The sequence below is a fragment of the Rhagoletis zephyria genome, unplaced genomic scaffold (assembly GCF_001687245.7).
Source record: "Rhagoletis zephyria isolate East Lansing unplaced genomic scaffold, Rhagoletis_zephyria_1.1 Rzeph_scaffold_00091, whole genome shotgun sequence".
NCBI classification, from domain to species: Eukaryota; Metazoa; Arthropoda; class Insecta; order Diptera; family Tephritidae; genus Rhagoletis; species Rhagoletis zephyria.
Window position 1 is genome coordinate 295,808 of NW_016157175.1, and position 15,655 is coordinate 311,462.

A 15,655-nucleotide genomic window follows, 5' to 3' on the forward strand; every position below is an offset into this window, starting at 1 on the left:
AAGAGAAAAAAAAATTAGGTGGTGACTGAGACTTTCATTGAGATTATTCTTTTTCTTCTTTTCTCAGAGGAAAGCATAAAAACCGATCGAAATTAAAATGTTTGCATCCGAGATTTTTACAGAAGACTTTTAAAATTCGTTAGCTAAACGAACTTATGATGCGCAAGAACGCTATCATCGTACAGTTCCATAAGTAAAGTAACTCTTCTTCTTACCGTTTTTTCTGGCAGGCTGTAGGTGTGTTTTTGGCAGGCTGTAGGTGTGTTTTTGGTTATTGTATTGGTGTTTTTGGTTCAGTGTGTTAGTGTATTTTGAATAAATTGTAATAGAAATAAATGAAATTGTAATAGAAATGAAAGAAATTGTAAAAGATAAGAGCACATGCCAAAAAACAGGTGATCTCAGCTGTAGGCATATTTTGGCAATCAGCTGATAGTGTTTTTACTTATGAAACTGTACGATGAACGCTATAGCACACCGGATATATAAATTTATTAAAAATAATAAAATGTTGGCAACTCTTCCAAAGTTGCACTTAGCTGTCAAATGCAATGCATTTTTCTTTGTTTATCACAGATTTTTGCAAAAACTAGGCGTAATTCTGTAAATAATGCACCAGGCTTATAATATTCACACAATTTTAAAACAAGGAGTACAAATAGAATCCATTGCCGCCTATGGTGAGTATCGACTCAAATATAAAACTGTCCACAAACCAGGACATAGATTTTATAGTCCTTTCCATTGATTGTTTGCAGATAACAATGTCATCCTGGGCACCCGCAGTGGTCAGCTTATCATGTACTCAGTGGACAGCAATGGAACTGTAGACATGTTAATGTTTAATAAAAACTTTAGCAAAAAATCTATTGTACAGATGGAGGTCATACCGGCTGAGAATTTGCTATTTGTGCTGACTGACAATACGGTGCATGTTTGCGATATTTCTGGCGTGGGTAATAATTTTACATTGATACACAGTGCTATGGTCACAAAAGGTTGCACTTTATTTGCTTTGGATGTAAAGGTTTGTGAAACTAAATTTAATGGTATGGATGACTCATAATCATGACGCTCTCGTACTCTGTCGTAGAGAAACTTCTTTACCTATTTCAAAATCCATAATTACATACATTTTCTTTTAGCCTACCAAATTACCGACTGGCGAGATGACTACCGTTATTGGTGTATGTTGTGCAATTAAACGCCAGTTACAATTCTTTTACTGGAAACAAGATAAACTAAATACTTTTGATTTCAATATCGAATTGAAGGATGTGCCAAAGGCGATCTGTTGGGTAGATGATGCGGTTTGTATTGGATTCAAGGATGAGTACGTCATTTACAATGTAAGAAATCAATAAATTTAGCAAGAATCAGAAATGATTTGGCAAATCGTTTATCCAGATGTTGGCGAGTAAGCCTGAGAAGCACGATTTGATTGTTACTTCATCGTCACATAGCATGGATCCTTGCATTTGTCTTATAAAACATAATATGCTGGGCGTGTCCAAGGACGAATATCTAGTTGCCATTGATCCAAGTGTTTATGTGAAGAAAAATGACGAAAAACTCAAGACATACGGCACAATTGAGGCAGCAGTTGGAAATGTTGAAATCAAAAATAAGCCAAAACCAATGATGTGGAGCAGCGCATTGCTCGATATAGGTACATACTAAAAGAAAGCAGCATCTAGTATAACTTAACCACATTTCACTAACTCATTTTAAGTTTGGGACGAGCCCTATGTAATCGGTCGCGTTGCAAATGCCATAGAAGTGCGGTGCATTGAAGGCAGCAGTTTAAATAAGGACACACTTGTGCAAACCATACCTGAGCTCAGTAAAACTAAGTTGTTAGTGCGCTCAGGAAAAGGCACACTATTCGCTGCAGCAAATTCAGAATTATGGTGTATTCGTATGGTAGACATACCCACGCAGCGGCAGATTTTACTGCAGCAGAAGAAATTTCAACTGGCCATAGGGTTGACGGTACTAATTGAGCATATCTCTTAAAATATCTCGACAGACTTATTTATAGTTTTAATTTAATTTAGAATATCTCCGAGGAGCCGGAGGACATCAAAGCAGCTACGATTCGCGAAATACATGTGCGTTATGCGCGTGAATTGTTTGCTAATAAGCAATTTGCCGATTCTATGAAAGAGTTCGAAAAAGCGGCTGCCGACCCTTACGATGTTATACGGCTTTTTCCAAACTTGCTGCAGGATCAGGCAAGCAAATCTAATGAAGCATCTGTGCCCGCCCCACTAATGCCTCAGTTGGAGGAAAAAGATATGGAAAATGCGCTCCTTGCATTGATAGAGTTTTTGGCATTGGCACGTCAAAAAGAGGTAGTAAAACTTCGTGATACAAAAAGTACCTCAAAATCGCTGCTTTCAATTATCGATACAACACTATTAAAATGTTATCTGCAGGTTTGGTTTTCATGTTGTAAATTTTTTACGTAGAAAATTCTGCATTGCTCTTTATCTCCTATTGCAGACTAATGACTCCTTGGTTGCGCCACTACTGCGTTTAAATCAATGCCATTTAGAGGAATCGGAAAAGACATTGAAGAAACATGATAAAATTTCCGAGTTGATCATACTATATCAAATGAATGGCAAACATAAGAAAGCTTTAGAACTGCTGAAGGCGCAGGCTTCAGTCGAAGGTTCGAGCCTTTATGGACATGATCGTACTATAAAATATTTACAACAATTAGGCAGTCCGCAATTGCCGCTAATTTTCGAATTCTGCGATTGGGTTTTAAAAGAAGCGCCTGATGATGGCTTACGTATTTTTACAGATAATTTTATAGAGGTAGAAAACTTGCCTCGAGCCAATGTACTCGATTTCCTGCTAAGTCGTCACAAAGCCTTAGTCATTCCATATTTGGAACATGTAATCAATGTCTGGAAGGACAACAATACCCTCCTACACAACGTATTAGCTAAACAATATCGCGAAAAGGTGCATAGCCTACTCGAAGAGGTTAAACAAGAGGAACCCACGAAGCAAAGGTTTGTTTCATTTCTCTGCATTTAAAAAAAAATTGGAAAGTGTGAGATTTTTTTTTATATTATCTATTTTGATAGTGAATCGCAAGAGAATTTGCGTAAATACCGAGAAAACCTGTGTGAATTCCTTAAGAACTCACAGAACTATTCACCAGAGGTGGTGCTAAGAGATTTTCCCACAAATGACCTGCTTGAAGAGCGTGCCTTGATTCTCGGTCGTCTAAAGAAGCACGAAGAGGTTCTGTCAATCTACGTGCAAGTGTTAGGTGATGTGGAAAAAGCAGCTGAGTATTGTGAAGCAAATTATGAAGATGATAAAAATATTTTTGCAACTCTATTGATGACGCTATTGAATCCATCTCGCCAGCCGCCATATGAGGACGTTGCGCTACATCCCGACTTTTTACGACCGAATGAAGAAATCATACTAGGGCTCCTAAACAAATATGCGGAAAAAATTGACCCCTATGTCGTGATACCGGTATTTGATGCATTTGAGTACTCAAAAAAACTTGCGATTTCATTTTTTATTTATTTTATAGTTGCTGCCCGATGACATGCCGGTGCATTCTATATGGAACTACCTGGAAATAGTTTTGCGTACCGAAATCGCGGAGCGACATGAAAACGAAACAATGGCCAGGCTGCTTAAGGCCGAAATTCGGCGTGTCCGAGAAGAGATTCGTGCCGAGGAAAATAAATCGGTTGTTCTCACTGAGTTCACGGTATGTCCACAATGTAAGAAGCGTTTCACAAATCCACCAGCTTTCGTGCGTTATCCCAACGGAGAAGTGGTACATTTATCTTGTCATGACAAACTTGTACAATCGAGCTCGGGAAATAGTAGTTAAATTAAGGTATATAATTATTAGTAAACGTATATATTTTTCACAAACTTGTTCTTAAATATTAGCTTTTAGTGTTAATGCAAGCTATGGATGGATAACCTCCAATTTGTGGTAGCGTAATCTATTTCTTATAATTAGAAGATTGACTGCGCCCACTTTCAATAGATATTTATTTTGTATGTGTATATTTTTTGACACACATGTAATTAGGAGACTCGTGTTAGAAACAATTTTATCCCCGTGATGCTTAATCTCTGTTAAAGGACTGCAGCCATGGTATTTTGCTGGAAAAACCCCATTTATTCTTTCTTGGATTAACTGAAACCAAGAATTTTAATTAAATGTTCGCTCCTTTTGCGAAATATTTATTTAAAAAGATATTCAAACTTCTATTTTAAATTCACACGCCCCTAACATTTATGTAGTAGTTTTTCGTAGCCATCAAATTTAGGAATTCGAAGATTTTCTAATTTGCAAGGCAGTTGCTGTCCAACCTCTTCTTGTTGTGGCACCAAGTGTCTCAATAGATATATCGTTTCTACCGTCAGCTCCTTTTCCCCAAATTCAAAAATTTTATTTAAAATATTTTCTAAGCTCGTATTCCAGACAACTCTAATTTGTTGCATCAACACACCGAGCGCATGTGGCTGACATGCTAATATATTCGCTAAAAGGCGAACACCATAAAGAATTCTTAGACGATTGCTGATGTTTAAAAAATCTTCTGTGTTACACAAATTACCCAAAATGAATTCGATTAAATAGTTGGTGTGTTCCATACTTAATTCCATAATCGGATTAACAATTTCGGTATGAAATAATATCTGCAAATGATATTCGCCTGCAGCGCTGCTACGTTTTTTTTTACACATGTGTTCGTTTATGAAGAGCAGATCTTCAGCTCTCAATACGCGCTGATTGTGCACAACAAGCAACTGCAAACAAATAGCTGCGTCTTCTCTGAAATCAGCTGTAGGATCCTTATCGCCGCTGTCATCCACATATAGACGCCATAACTTGGGCACTATTTCCATCTGCACCAAGGTTTCCGAGGCTTTCTGGCTTGTGGAGATTATGTTAGCAATTGTCCAAAGTGATGTACGCTTTAAACGTTCATCAATGCTATCGAGATAAGTAACTAAATAACTACCAGCCATATTTCCGATTTTGTCACAAACTGGCGCTTCGCCAAGTGATAGATTGCAAAGACATTCCACTGCGCCAATTTGACGTTCGGAGTCGATACCTATATAGAGAGAGTTCAAACCAATTGGAAATCAAAGCATAAACATATGAATCCTACCAGTCAGCTCTTTAACAATGACGTGCAGTGCTCCGGGCGCCTTGGCGAACAGCTTGATATGGTCCATACTTTGTAGGAATGCATGATTCAAGCGATACATATCCTCTACCGATGCATGTTTGCGCCGTTTTATTCGCGTTATCAAACCGTTTACATCCTTTTCCGTAAGATTGTCTAGCTCCTCCACTTTTTTGTTTATCTCGCCCAAACCAAATCGCAAGGCATCGTTGGACTTGGCACGTTGCAGCTCCCGGTGCCGTTGTGAAAATATTCTAACTTTTTCACGCAAAAGTTCGGTAGGTACGGTGACTGCCTGTGACGATTGTGGCTCTTCACATTCTGTATCCATAATTTTAAAAAATATTTCAGTAAATTAATTTAAAAATATATATACGAATTTTAATAGAAATTAGATTTGCTATGCCGTTACTTTCGGGTGCATTTTCAGCCGCTGAAAAAATTCGGATAAAAAATAAAAATGCTGGCAGTCCTGCCGGGGAGCAGCTGATAGGGTTCGAAACTCAAGACTTGCTCTGTGGTATCGATACCAAGTTTTATTTGCGGTATCGGCCGGAAAGTGTGATACTACTCAGTACTAAAAGAGTAAGCTTATATATAACAGAATTCAAATTTTCTGCTCGAAAGCGCATGCAATTGGATTTGGTATTTCTCCACATCGGAGATCAGCTTTAACTGTACGTATTTCGGTTGAGTTCTACGAAATATCATCAATTCGCCACTTCTCCGCTCGCTATGTGAGTTCCGGTCGCTTAACGAAAAATTTTGCAAGCGAAAGCAATAACAAAGTTATAGGGAATTTACATGATTCAACTTTCACAGGCGATTAGTTGAATCAAAAGTTGAACGAAAGTAGGCAGCCCACCAACTTCATTGAAAGCGATTAGTTGAAAGGCCGTTTACACCAGGCGATTGTTGCTTTCAACTAAAAATCGCCTGAAAATCGCCTCATGTAAATTCCCTATTAGCTAGCAAGGATGGACGATAGCAAGTTTTGAAACAAATTTTTCATCTTATGTATTTAAATCACACTCATTGCTCACTCGCAATTAATAAAACGCGAGATCTTCAACAGTCAAACCAATTCAGTCAGTTATGTATAATATTAGTAGTAAGTTGAACGCTATCGATACTTGCTTCTATATTTTTGGACGATGCTGCAAAAAAACCAACAATCGATACTATCTGAAAAGTATTCGATACCACGAGTACTTTGGAAAGTATAAAGTTAGTTATCGGGTACTACGGGAGGTTCGAACCCTAACAGCTGATAGTGCCAAAGTTTTTTTTTAGGTTTTACGGAGTTCTGGACAATACCACAGATTGGTTAATTAAAATTAGTAACAATGTCCTTTACAATAATGCAAAAGTTATCACTGCAAAGTCTCAAAGGGGATCAGACTTTATTGAGTGAGAAATAAATGGAACACTGCCGTTTATAGGCATATTTATGGAACTCTTTTTTTTTTTTATTTTGCAGCGACCATACGTAACGCCAGTAAAAAGACTGGAGGCAGCACGCGCAACAAGAAGGGACATCCACGGCCAAAACATCGCGGCTGGCGTGTTCAGGATGGACATTGGGTCTCACAGGGTACATTGCTTGCGACACAACTAACAACTCGTTTTCATCCTGGCATGAATGTATGTAAAATTCGAAAAATATATTTGTTAAGCTGATGTAAGTAAATAAAATGTATCTCCAGGTTGGTTTTGGACGAAATGGTACGCTGTATGCCATGGAACATGGGCGCGTATATGTGACATGCGAGCGATTGGATCCAAATTGGGATCACACCTGGGTACAGCGAAACTACGCTGGGCGCGAGGGCCAAACGATTTATAAGAAATTTTTCAATGTTATTACAGAACCCCAGCATCAGCGTTTTCGCTTAATAGAGGAAGTTTAAATGTTTCGGGGTTTTTTGTTGTTGAATACTGATGTACGAAAATAAATAATGGGAAATATTTAGTTATTTGTGCAACGATTTTGTGGTAGTGGCGGAGGGGGCGGGAGCGTGTCCTGCCAAACCTGCTCCAAAGGAAGAGTATAGAACGCGCTTTATGAAAAGTTACCCCTCACCACCCACAGACCCCTTGCGAGCTGTTTGAAAATAGGGTAGTTGAATTTTTTGTAAAAGGATTATAACCCCCACTTTCTGTATAGGCGGCCTTCGGCCGGGCTTAGGGATTATAACCATCACTAAGCAGAATTCTCCTCTCTGTGTTGCCGAAGAAGATAGGCTGAACACCTTTTGGACACTTCCTGGGCCTCCCCCTAGCTGAAATTGACGACAACGTTGACGAATGAACCGCCCGAACGGGGCTTAGTAGCCGCTACAACAACAACAACCTTTTGCAAATATATTTCGTGGATATTTTTGTTTGACAGCTCTGCTCGGAAATTTGCCAAAAAATACGATATTTCAAACCGAGATTATTAGTAAGTTAGTCCACAGATATAGTAAATTATTATTTTTTAAATAAAGTGTAGACTATTGTTGTAAAAGTTTTTTGATTCGGATCACGCGTTTAGGCCTAACAATTCAAAATCGTTGTACAAATAACTAAACCGTACCCTATATAATTACTTACAATTCTTGTGCCGCAGTGTACTGTAATACAAAAGTTCCATTTTTTTAGTGCCCCTAAGTACATTCCTTGTTTATTAAGCAACGTATATCGTACGATATTGTACCGTACCGGGACTGATTGGGGCCCCTATCTTCATAAGTGCTATGAAATGCAACCTTGTAAGTGGAAGTATCGAATAGCGCACTTTCTTGACGTGTTCCAGATGACAGCCAACATTTGCAGCCAACTTCGTTTACTTCTTTCTTTCGAAAAGTTTCAAGATGGTGAGTGGACGTCAGAGTGTGCTTAGCAGTCACAATTTGCTTCAGTTTTGCATAAATTAAGATGCAATTTTGAACGTAGGAGACTTTATATTAAAATAAAATGAAGTAAATATCCAAAGTGCAAAGCCTTGTTGTAGTGTGACTAGTAAAAGTTACACTTTTGTGTTGTTACACGACTTAACCTCAAAAAAATAATTGTGACTGCCACTGTAAACTTGTTGGTGTACCAACATCCAAACACGTGTGTAATTCGAAAATAAATATTTTTTTTCTTTAATTTACAGTCGAACATCAAAAGAAAGAAGACCAGAAAGCTGCGTGGTCATGTGAGCCACGGACATGGTCGTATTGGCAAGCACCGCAAGCATCCTGGTGGTCGCGGTAACGCTGGTGGTATGCACCATCACCGCATCAACTTCGACAAATACCATCCCGGTTACTTTGGTAAAGTTGGTATGAGAAACTTCCACTTGCGTCGCCAACACAAATTCTGCCCAACAATCAATTTGGACAAATTGTGGTCGCTGGTTGGAGCTGATAAATTAGCTGAACTGCAAAAAGAGAAGAGCAACAAGGCACCCGTCATCGATTTGGTGCAATTCGTAAGTATCTCTTCCTTAAAAATTTTATGTAGAATTTCTGCCAAAAATGAAGATACATTCCAAGGCGTCGGGCGGACTGAATGCGACCGTACAATTGCTCTCCCCATGTAGCGAAAGCCTTTCAGATTAAGCAGAAATTTTAACCTAAAATGATTTATATGTACATTATAAGGAATTTTGGGATGATTGGACTAAACATATTTTATATCTTGTAGGGTTACTACAAATTGTTGGGTCGTGGACATTTGCCTAAGCAGCCCGTTATTGTTAAGGCCAAATACTTTTCGAAAAAGGCTGAAGACAAAATCAAGAGCGCTGGTGGTGTCTGCTTGTTGAGAGCTTAATTTTAATTTTAAGGTAAATATTTATTTCATGTGTTGGAAGCTTCTCAAATACAGTGACGAGTTAGCTTATGCGTCAGACTTTTGCTGAATGACTTTCGTGCTACCATAACTGAACTGAGTATTTGAGGAACAAAAACCAATTTTTTGGGTTAAGCACCTAGCATTGATACTTGGAATGAATTTTATAATATAAAAGTTTTTGTTTTTAGGTCTTGTTCCCAATAAAACGTACATGAAACATCAAACGTATGGATTTTACAATAAAAATAGAATTACAAAAATTAAAAAAAAAATTACTCGATAGTTTATTCAATAAGAATTGCAAAGGTGTATGCGAATAATGGGGCGGGCGGGGGTCGGATTTCAAACAATTGCCAGCTTGTACGAATGCAGTCTTCTAAATAGTAGTAAGAAAAAATTTGGTTTTTACCGTACTACTGTATGCAGCTTCCTACAACGGATTACTAGTAAAAGGTTGGGCACTATATATTTCAGGGCATACCATTGTCTTCATCATAAAAGTTAAAAATATAGCTGAATCTGGGTCTAGCCACAATGTAAAGCGTAAAGATAGGTCGGATCTATGGAAAATGATTAGCGGTTCACATGTTTCTTTGTGGTAAGTGCCTTTGTTTTTAACAAATGAAGGGGCTTGTAGTTTACGTTGGTCCCAGACGAGATAATTCAAGATTATTCAAAGTAAAAATACACTGAGGAATAGAACCGGGCTCCACCCAAGGTAAAGTTCGCATCAACACTATCGGAGCCAGGGCTGCCAATTGTACATAGCTATGAAGTGCCATATTGAGGATTAAAAAAGTGACAAATAGAAACATAAAGGTGCCATTCATTCTAATTCTTCCCATTAACACATTCCTAAAGCGAAAGTCCAATGTCATAGTAAGATAAATCGGTTGCATAAACTATAACAATTAGAAAATTTTAGTTGAGAAAAAGAAGTACATGCGAAAGGATTTTACAAAAATCTATTGAAATATTATTTTTCAAAAGTGCCATTCTAAAATTAAGTGCCATTTGAAGTAAAATAGGGCCAAAAATGGCACGGTTTGAGCGAAGTTGGCAGCCCTGATCCGAGCGACCGCCACCCCAAAAAGGCCCTACATACACATTGATTTATCGGCCAACCAGTTGGCCAGCCGCTAGAAGTTGGTGGTAAATAAGCCGTGTGTAGGCAAACCTTCGTTAAGTTGTTCGTCAGGTTGGAGAAAAATCAAAAACTTTTGATTTTGAGGCAGATTGGTCAACTTGTTGCTCTGTGTGTAGACAAGTTGGCAACCTAAATGCGATTTAATTTTTTAAAGGCGCATTAACTTAAACATGTGTTGTTCGTTAAGTAGGTTGGTCAACTGGTTGGCCGATATATCAATGCGTGTGTAGGGTCTTAAAGGGGGGCCCTTCATATTCTAAACACAAAAAAGATGACAAACGCAACCCTGCGTGCATAGCACAGAGCGATACATGTGCCTAATAAGTGTAATAATTCAACACTTCTTTTTTTAACTATTCTTTTTATTTGTTAATACAAATGCATGGTATAATTTCTTGATGTTTATTCATTTTTATTATTTAAAACTTTTTTCCCTGTTTTTGTCCAACAAATGATTTTTCATTTGATAATTAGAGTTCATTGTAGGCTACATTCTCGCATTTTACTGCATCTCCATTTTCTTATTTTTCGACTGGCAATACTTATTTTTGGCAGCACAAAAAAGAACCCAGAAAGTTTTCAGAGATTTTCACTTTCTGGTGTATTCAATATTCAATTTGCATCAGCGATTTGCGCTTTTTAGCTACTCAAGGGCAAAAATCAAATCAAAAGCATAAAAGTGATATCAAAAAGAAGTGCAGGGAGAATGAAAACCGATTTCTTCGCTTTGTAGGCGCATCAAATAGCTTGAAGGAAGTGTGTGGAAAATCTTCGACGATCCCGTCTGTATGTAAGTGTGGGACATCAGTCGCAAAGAACAGCGAACGCGCAAAGCGGAGCACTAGTCAAAAGAGGTAGTAAATTTGTCCGCTGCGTTTGTGGGGGGCAAACGGTGGATGAGTGTACTGCGACAGCAACAGCAGTTGTCGCCATAAAAGAAGCATAAACGCGGAGCAGTGACAAAACTGCGTCCGAAAATGCGAAAGTGAAGAAAAAGTGAAATTCCGAAATTGGAATTGGTAGCGACGACAGACAACGACAAACGAAAAAAGATCGTGGAAGGATGATAGCGTGAACGGGGGAGAAACAGTGATATAGAGTAGGAGTCAAAGAGATAATTGCTGAAAATGCAAAAAATCATTGTGAAACGAAAGACGATTGGAAAACCATTGTTGAAGTTGAAAATCGTCTACGCTAATTAACACTTTGCTTTTTATTTAAACGCAAAAAAGACTTTGCCGCCCGTCAATCGCAAGCTACTGCTGTAGGTAAACGGGGGAAAACAAATACTTAGGTGCTCTCGCATACTGTTGCGCGCTTATTGACCACATATGCCCTTGCCTCGCCTACGTCACTACATTGTGAACGATTCAACGCTTCTAATTGTGCTTTTGTGCTATATCGCATTATTTTTTGTTGTAAGGTCATTTTTGCATTGCTTGAACCGCTGCCATTGTTTCATGAAATTATGTTGAAATCGTCCTCTACTGCGCAGGAACTGCGGCTGTGCCGACCAACAACCGCAGCACATTCATCCTCGGGCACATCTGCAGGCAGTGCCATGGATACATTAAAATCATCTTTCCTACCCAACCTGGCCATGGATGGTGGAGTTATTACATCGGCAAGCTTTTGTCCGATGTGTGGTCAGCAATTTGAGCGACCACAACACGCTCAGGAGCATATGCAGTTGTGCCACGGCATATCAGCTGGCATGATTGGTGGCGGTGGTGGCATCGGTGGTGCCGGTGGGCTCTTGCTAGGCGGTGTTCCACAACCGAACGTACCAGTCTCGGATCCTATGAAAATTGAGTATCCCTGCTTGAGTTGTGAGGAGAAGTTTGGTTCGGCGCAGGAGCTAGATGAACACCACCGTATCGTACATCAAACCACGGCTTTTCTAGCGCGCTGCATGGCATGTGGCATTTATGGTATTTCATCAGTGACCTTGCACGAAGGCGATGAATTCAAGTGCATGCACTGCGGGTCTGTATGCACTGCCTCCAATATGACTGCAGCTCAGCAGCCGCCGTACATGGATCAGCCTGAACCACCCCAGACACCAGAAGAGATGCCTTCCATGCCGCCTGAAGAAATGAATACTATACCACCAGAAGAATTGAACTCAAGGCAGAATCAGCAACAGCAACAGCAGCGCCAGCAGCAGCAACAACATCAGCAACAACAGCAGCAGCAACAACAACAACGGCAACAACAACAACAGCCAGATTTACTCGATCGTCAAAGGCAGCCGCAACCAGATTTGCTTGATCAGCAACGACAGCAGGCCGGACAGGCGCAATCGCATGCACAAACGCAACAACAAGCGGCACAGGCACAGCAAAATCAGCAGCAGCAAACTCAATTAAAAGTACCACCTCTAACTGTAAAATTGAACAAAGGCAGCAATGGCAGCACAGAGGGCCATCCACATGTGATAATCAAGGAAGAACCGCTTGGCATTAGCGATGGCAACGGTGATATAGATCCGGCCGCAGTGCCCGTGTACACCATTCAGCAGCCAGTTGGTGCTACGAGCGTAGTAGTAAGCACCGCATCAGCTACAGCCGGAGCCCTGGCAAATGCGACTGGCACAGCAGCTGCCAGCACCGGAGCTTCCACGACATTGGGAAACAAAGTGCGCCACAAATGCCCGGAATGTCCGAAAACCTTTAAGACGCCCGGCACATTGGCGATGCACCGTAAAATACATACAGGCGAAGCAGAGTAATCATTGCACTTTAATATTATATCTTATATTTTTAGATAATTTAAAATTTGGTTATTTATGCAGAATGCTTTGTACGAAATTTCGCTAATCCGTCTACCCGATAAGTCTATTAAAATTTAGAAACACATCTATGTAAATACGAACCTATCGGAACCAAAAATCAGATAGCAAGTCTAATGGATTTTTATTTTTCAATGCCACGAAATTTCGTACTTAGCTTCTCAATGTGTGTCTATACGAGTATATAAATGTTTTAACTATTAATCTAAGTGTTTGTTTCTCAAATGAATTGTCATGAATAATTAACTAATTTCTATTCTGTTTTCTATCTGTTGAACAACTTCGTTTACGCCTACGCAGCGTCACGCCTAAAGAACGTCCCTACTCGTGCTCCTACTGCGGCAAGTCATTCACCCAATCGAACACCCTCAAACAGCACACGCGCATTCATACAGGTGAGAAACCCTTTAGATGTGGATATTGTGGCAGGCAATTCACTGTAAAGGACTACCTGAACAAACATTTAACAACTCACACGGGTGAGAGAATATAGTATATTTTGAAAAAATCAATCAATCAGTCAGTAAATCAACCAATCAATCAGTCAATCAGCTCAACTCAGTTCAATCAATCAATCAATTTCACTCAAAACAAAATCAAACCACAAAACCGATTAAAAATCAAATCACAAAATTAAGCAAAAACAAATCAAACTATTCTCAGCTCAGCTAAATGCAGTGTATTTGTTATTCTTTTTCTGAATACTATTACCAGAAATAGAAAATATATAGTACATACATACTTATGTATGTCGTAATAATTACTTCAAAAGCAATCAATATGTATTTTGTATATCTGGAATGCATATTATTTTCATTTATCTTAGATAAAAAATGCTTACGCAAATTTTTTATGCCACGCACGCCCATGACGAAACAATTAAATTCCATCTCATCGTTTGCTCATATGCATTGCTAAAGAAAAAACTAAAAATAAAAGCAAAACAGTACTTTATGATGAGCAATTATTGCGTACAGCAAAAGCATTTTCTCCATACTTACATATGCACATACATACGTATGTATATAAATGAAAAATTAAAACTGTTTATTTAGGCTTTAATTAGGATTAGAGTAGAGAAACTTTTGGAAGAAATTGAATACTATGACTTGAAGAAAAATTGAAATCAGCAAATTCAGAGTTATTTCGGGTTAAAGGCATTTTGCAATCGAAAATTTTATCAACAAATGTTCCCATTTCTACTTTATTTATTGGCTAAAAAATTGATGTTACCAGCACTGAATAGATCTGTGAAGCTTTTAGCCTTCTCTTAGGTTTTCTACTGGGCTACATAGAAGAATGTAAGTAAAATGTCATAAATAAGTGTGATGTTTTTTCGAAGTGCTTTCTTTTAAAGTACCGTTAGCTAATAACCTAAAATTCGGATCGAACACATATCTTAAAAAAAGTAGATAAGGCCTTTGGCATTAAAGGCGACGTTATCTAAATATTTCGATTTTGGGGTTTAAAGTCAAAGTAGCACTAGATTTCAGGATTTTATCTAAAACCTGAGACTGGATGGTTCACATATTTCTGAAACATACATATTTCAAAATCATTAAAGTCAACCGCATTAATTTCTTATATTGAACTTAAATTCTTTTCTGAATCATACGCACAAAGAATGGAAAAGACTATCTATAAAGAAATAGATCTAATACTCTAAGGGCCGTTTTCTCAAGTAAACTGTATCTTTAAAGCTCACTTTATATTTAAAGGTTGCATTAAAATTTATCATTGTGTCTAAAGTAAATCATTTTATTATCGGTTTTAAATTGGTTTATAACCAAGAAACATATATTCGTCAAAAACCGATAACAGAAATGCTTAACTTTATACATAGCTTTATTTTTAATCCAACCTTTAAATATAAAGTGAGCGTTAAAGTTAAAGGTTACTTCAGAAAACGGCCCTAAGGCAGGCTGCTTTAATCCCAACTAGTACGCCTATATAACTATTGGTATACTAATTGGCTTTGAATGGGAGAGAAACGAAAATTTAAACTAAGATGCTTCAAAAAGATTTACTGAAACTGAAACTGATATCTCCCATGATAAAAACAGAGCATGGTAGTGGAAGAACTTCTACACATCCTCTCTTATATTGGCATTAGCTGCCAAGGATATGCGACTGGCTTAGTAATAATTGCCAGAAGAATGTTCGAGAATACGCTCCGTCAAAAAATACAAAGAGGTCTAAACCAAACGAAGTCTGGTGCCCTAAAATGGGTCGTAATATCAAAACCTCTAAGGCGGCCATCGTATCATTCTCTAAAAGAACTCTCCCAAGTATGAAGAATATAACTTTCAGTGAGGCCTTACTCTAGCGATGCGCATATGTCCTAGAGAAGGCTTTGGCAAAGGTCTTATATTGTAGGAAAATATGTAGGAAGGCAAGAATGCCAGATATTTAGCCTCGCTGCGATTGCGAATCTCACTTTCAGACCATTTTTTAGTTTAAATCGAATAGGCGAAAAAGGAACAGTCCAGCGCCTTCGTCTTGGTCTGCAGGCTGTATCGGAGATACACCCGCTAAATTTAAACGTAGAATACGTGGTATGGTTAAGAGCATATCCAAGTCAAAAACGAAAGCACAAACTAAGAAAAAAATATCGATAACAAAAGCGATAATAAAATCGATAACAAAATCGATAAAAATATCGATAACAAAATCGTTAACTAAATCGATTACAAAATCGAT

General features: G+C 38.4%; 5 protein-coding genes across 10 annotated transcripts in view; 4 read left to right on the plus strand and 1 right to left on the minus strand.

Annotated features, from left to right (window-relative positions):
- Window positions 1-514: 514 nt before the first annotated feature.
- On the plus strand, window positions 515-6,751 carry Vps39 (vacuolar protein sorting 39). 4 transcript variants are annotated; one of them, XR_001849073.1, is made up of 11 exons: window positions 515-680; window positions 759-1,027; window positions 1,146-1,349; window positions 1,408-1,669; window positions 1,733-1,992; window positions 2,058-2,438; window positions 2,506-3,026; window positions 3,102-3,504; window positions 3,566-3,880; window positions 3,944-4,006; window positions 4,111-4,249. XR_001849073.1 is itself a non-coding variant. In XM_017630694.1 (10 exons), the coding sequence occupies exons 1-9, from the start codon at window positions 611-613 to the stop codon at window positions 3,872-3,874; spliced, it is 2,679 nt and encodes an 892-aa protein (XP_017486183.1). In that variant the 5' UTR covers window positions 515-610; the 3' UTR covers window positions 3,875-3,880; window positions 6,673-6,751. The 4 variants fall into 4 exon arrangements, 3 of the variants coding, with proteins under 3 accessions (XP_017486183.1, XP_017486189.1, XP_017486176.1); XM_017630694.1 differs by lacking the exons at window positions 3,944-4,006; window positions 4,111-4,249 and adding an exon at window positions 6,673-6,751; XM_017630700.1 differs by having other exon boundaries at window positions 3,937-4,249.
- LOC108374708 (uncharacterized) lies at window positions 4,221-5,978 on the minus strand. The gene is made up of 2 exons (XM_017630709.1): window positions 5,175-5,978; window positions 4,221-5,117 (listed from the first exon to the last, which is right to left on the minus strand). Exons 1-2 carry the CDS (start codon window positions 5,521-5,523, stop codon window positions 4,282-4,284), a joined length of 1,185 nt encoding a protein of 394 aa, XP_017486198.1. The 5' UTR covers window positions 5,524-5,978; the 3' UTR covers window positions 4,221-4,281.
- mRpL27 (mitochondrial ribosomal protein L27) lies at window positions 6,446-7,164 on the plus strand. Its single transcript, XM_017630728.1, has 3 exons — window positions 6,446-6,602; window positions 6,673-6,836; window positions 6,899-7,164. Exons 1-3 carry the CDS (start codon window positions 6,539-6,541, stop codon window positions 7,100-7,102), a joined length of 432 nt encoding a protein of 143 aa, XP_017486217.1. The 5' UTR covers window positions 6,446-6,538; the 3' UTR covers window positions 7,103-7,164.
- A 797-nt stretch (window positions 7,165-7,961) lies between these two features.
- Window positions 7,962-9,280, plus strand: RpL27A (ribosomal protein L27A). The gene is made up of 4 exons (XM_017630718.1): window positions 7,962-8,050; window positions 8,335-8,652; window positions 8,868-9,009; window positions 9,206-9,280. The coding sequence occupies exons 1-3, from the start codon at window positions 8,048-8,050 to the stop codon at window positions 8,994-8,996; spliced, it is 450 nt and encodes a 149-aa protein (XP_017486207.1). The 5' UTR covers window positions 7,962-8,047; the 3' UTR covers window positions 8,997-9,009; window positions 9,206-9,280.
- A 1,337-nt stretch (window positions 9,281-10,617) lies between these two features.
- The window catches only part of Cf2 (Chorion factor 2), a 6,456-nt gene continuing 1,418 nt past the window's right edge, over window positions 10,618-15,655 (plus strand). The window contains exons 1-3 of one of the 3 annotated variants that reach the window (XM_017630874.1): window positions 10,618-10,954; window positions 11,660-12,891; window positions 13,256-13,434. In XM_017630874.1, the coding sequence (XP_017486363.1) occupies window positions 11,726-12,891; window positions 13,256-13,434 (1,345 nt within the window). In that variant the 5' untranslated portion in view covers window positions 10,618-10,954; window positions 11,660-11,725. Of the gene's footprint in view, window positions 12,892-13,255; window positions 13,435-15,655 lie in introns of all 3 variants that reach the window. The other 2 variants (XM_017630857.1, XM_017630865.1) reach the window with 2 other exon arrangements.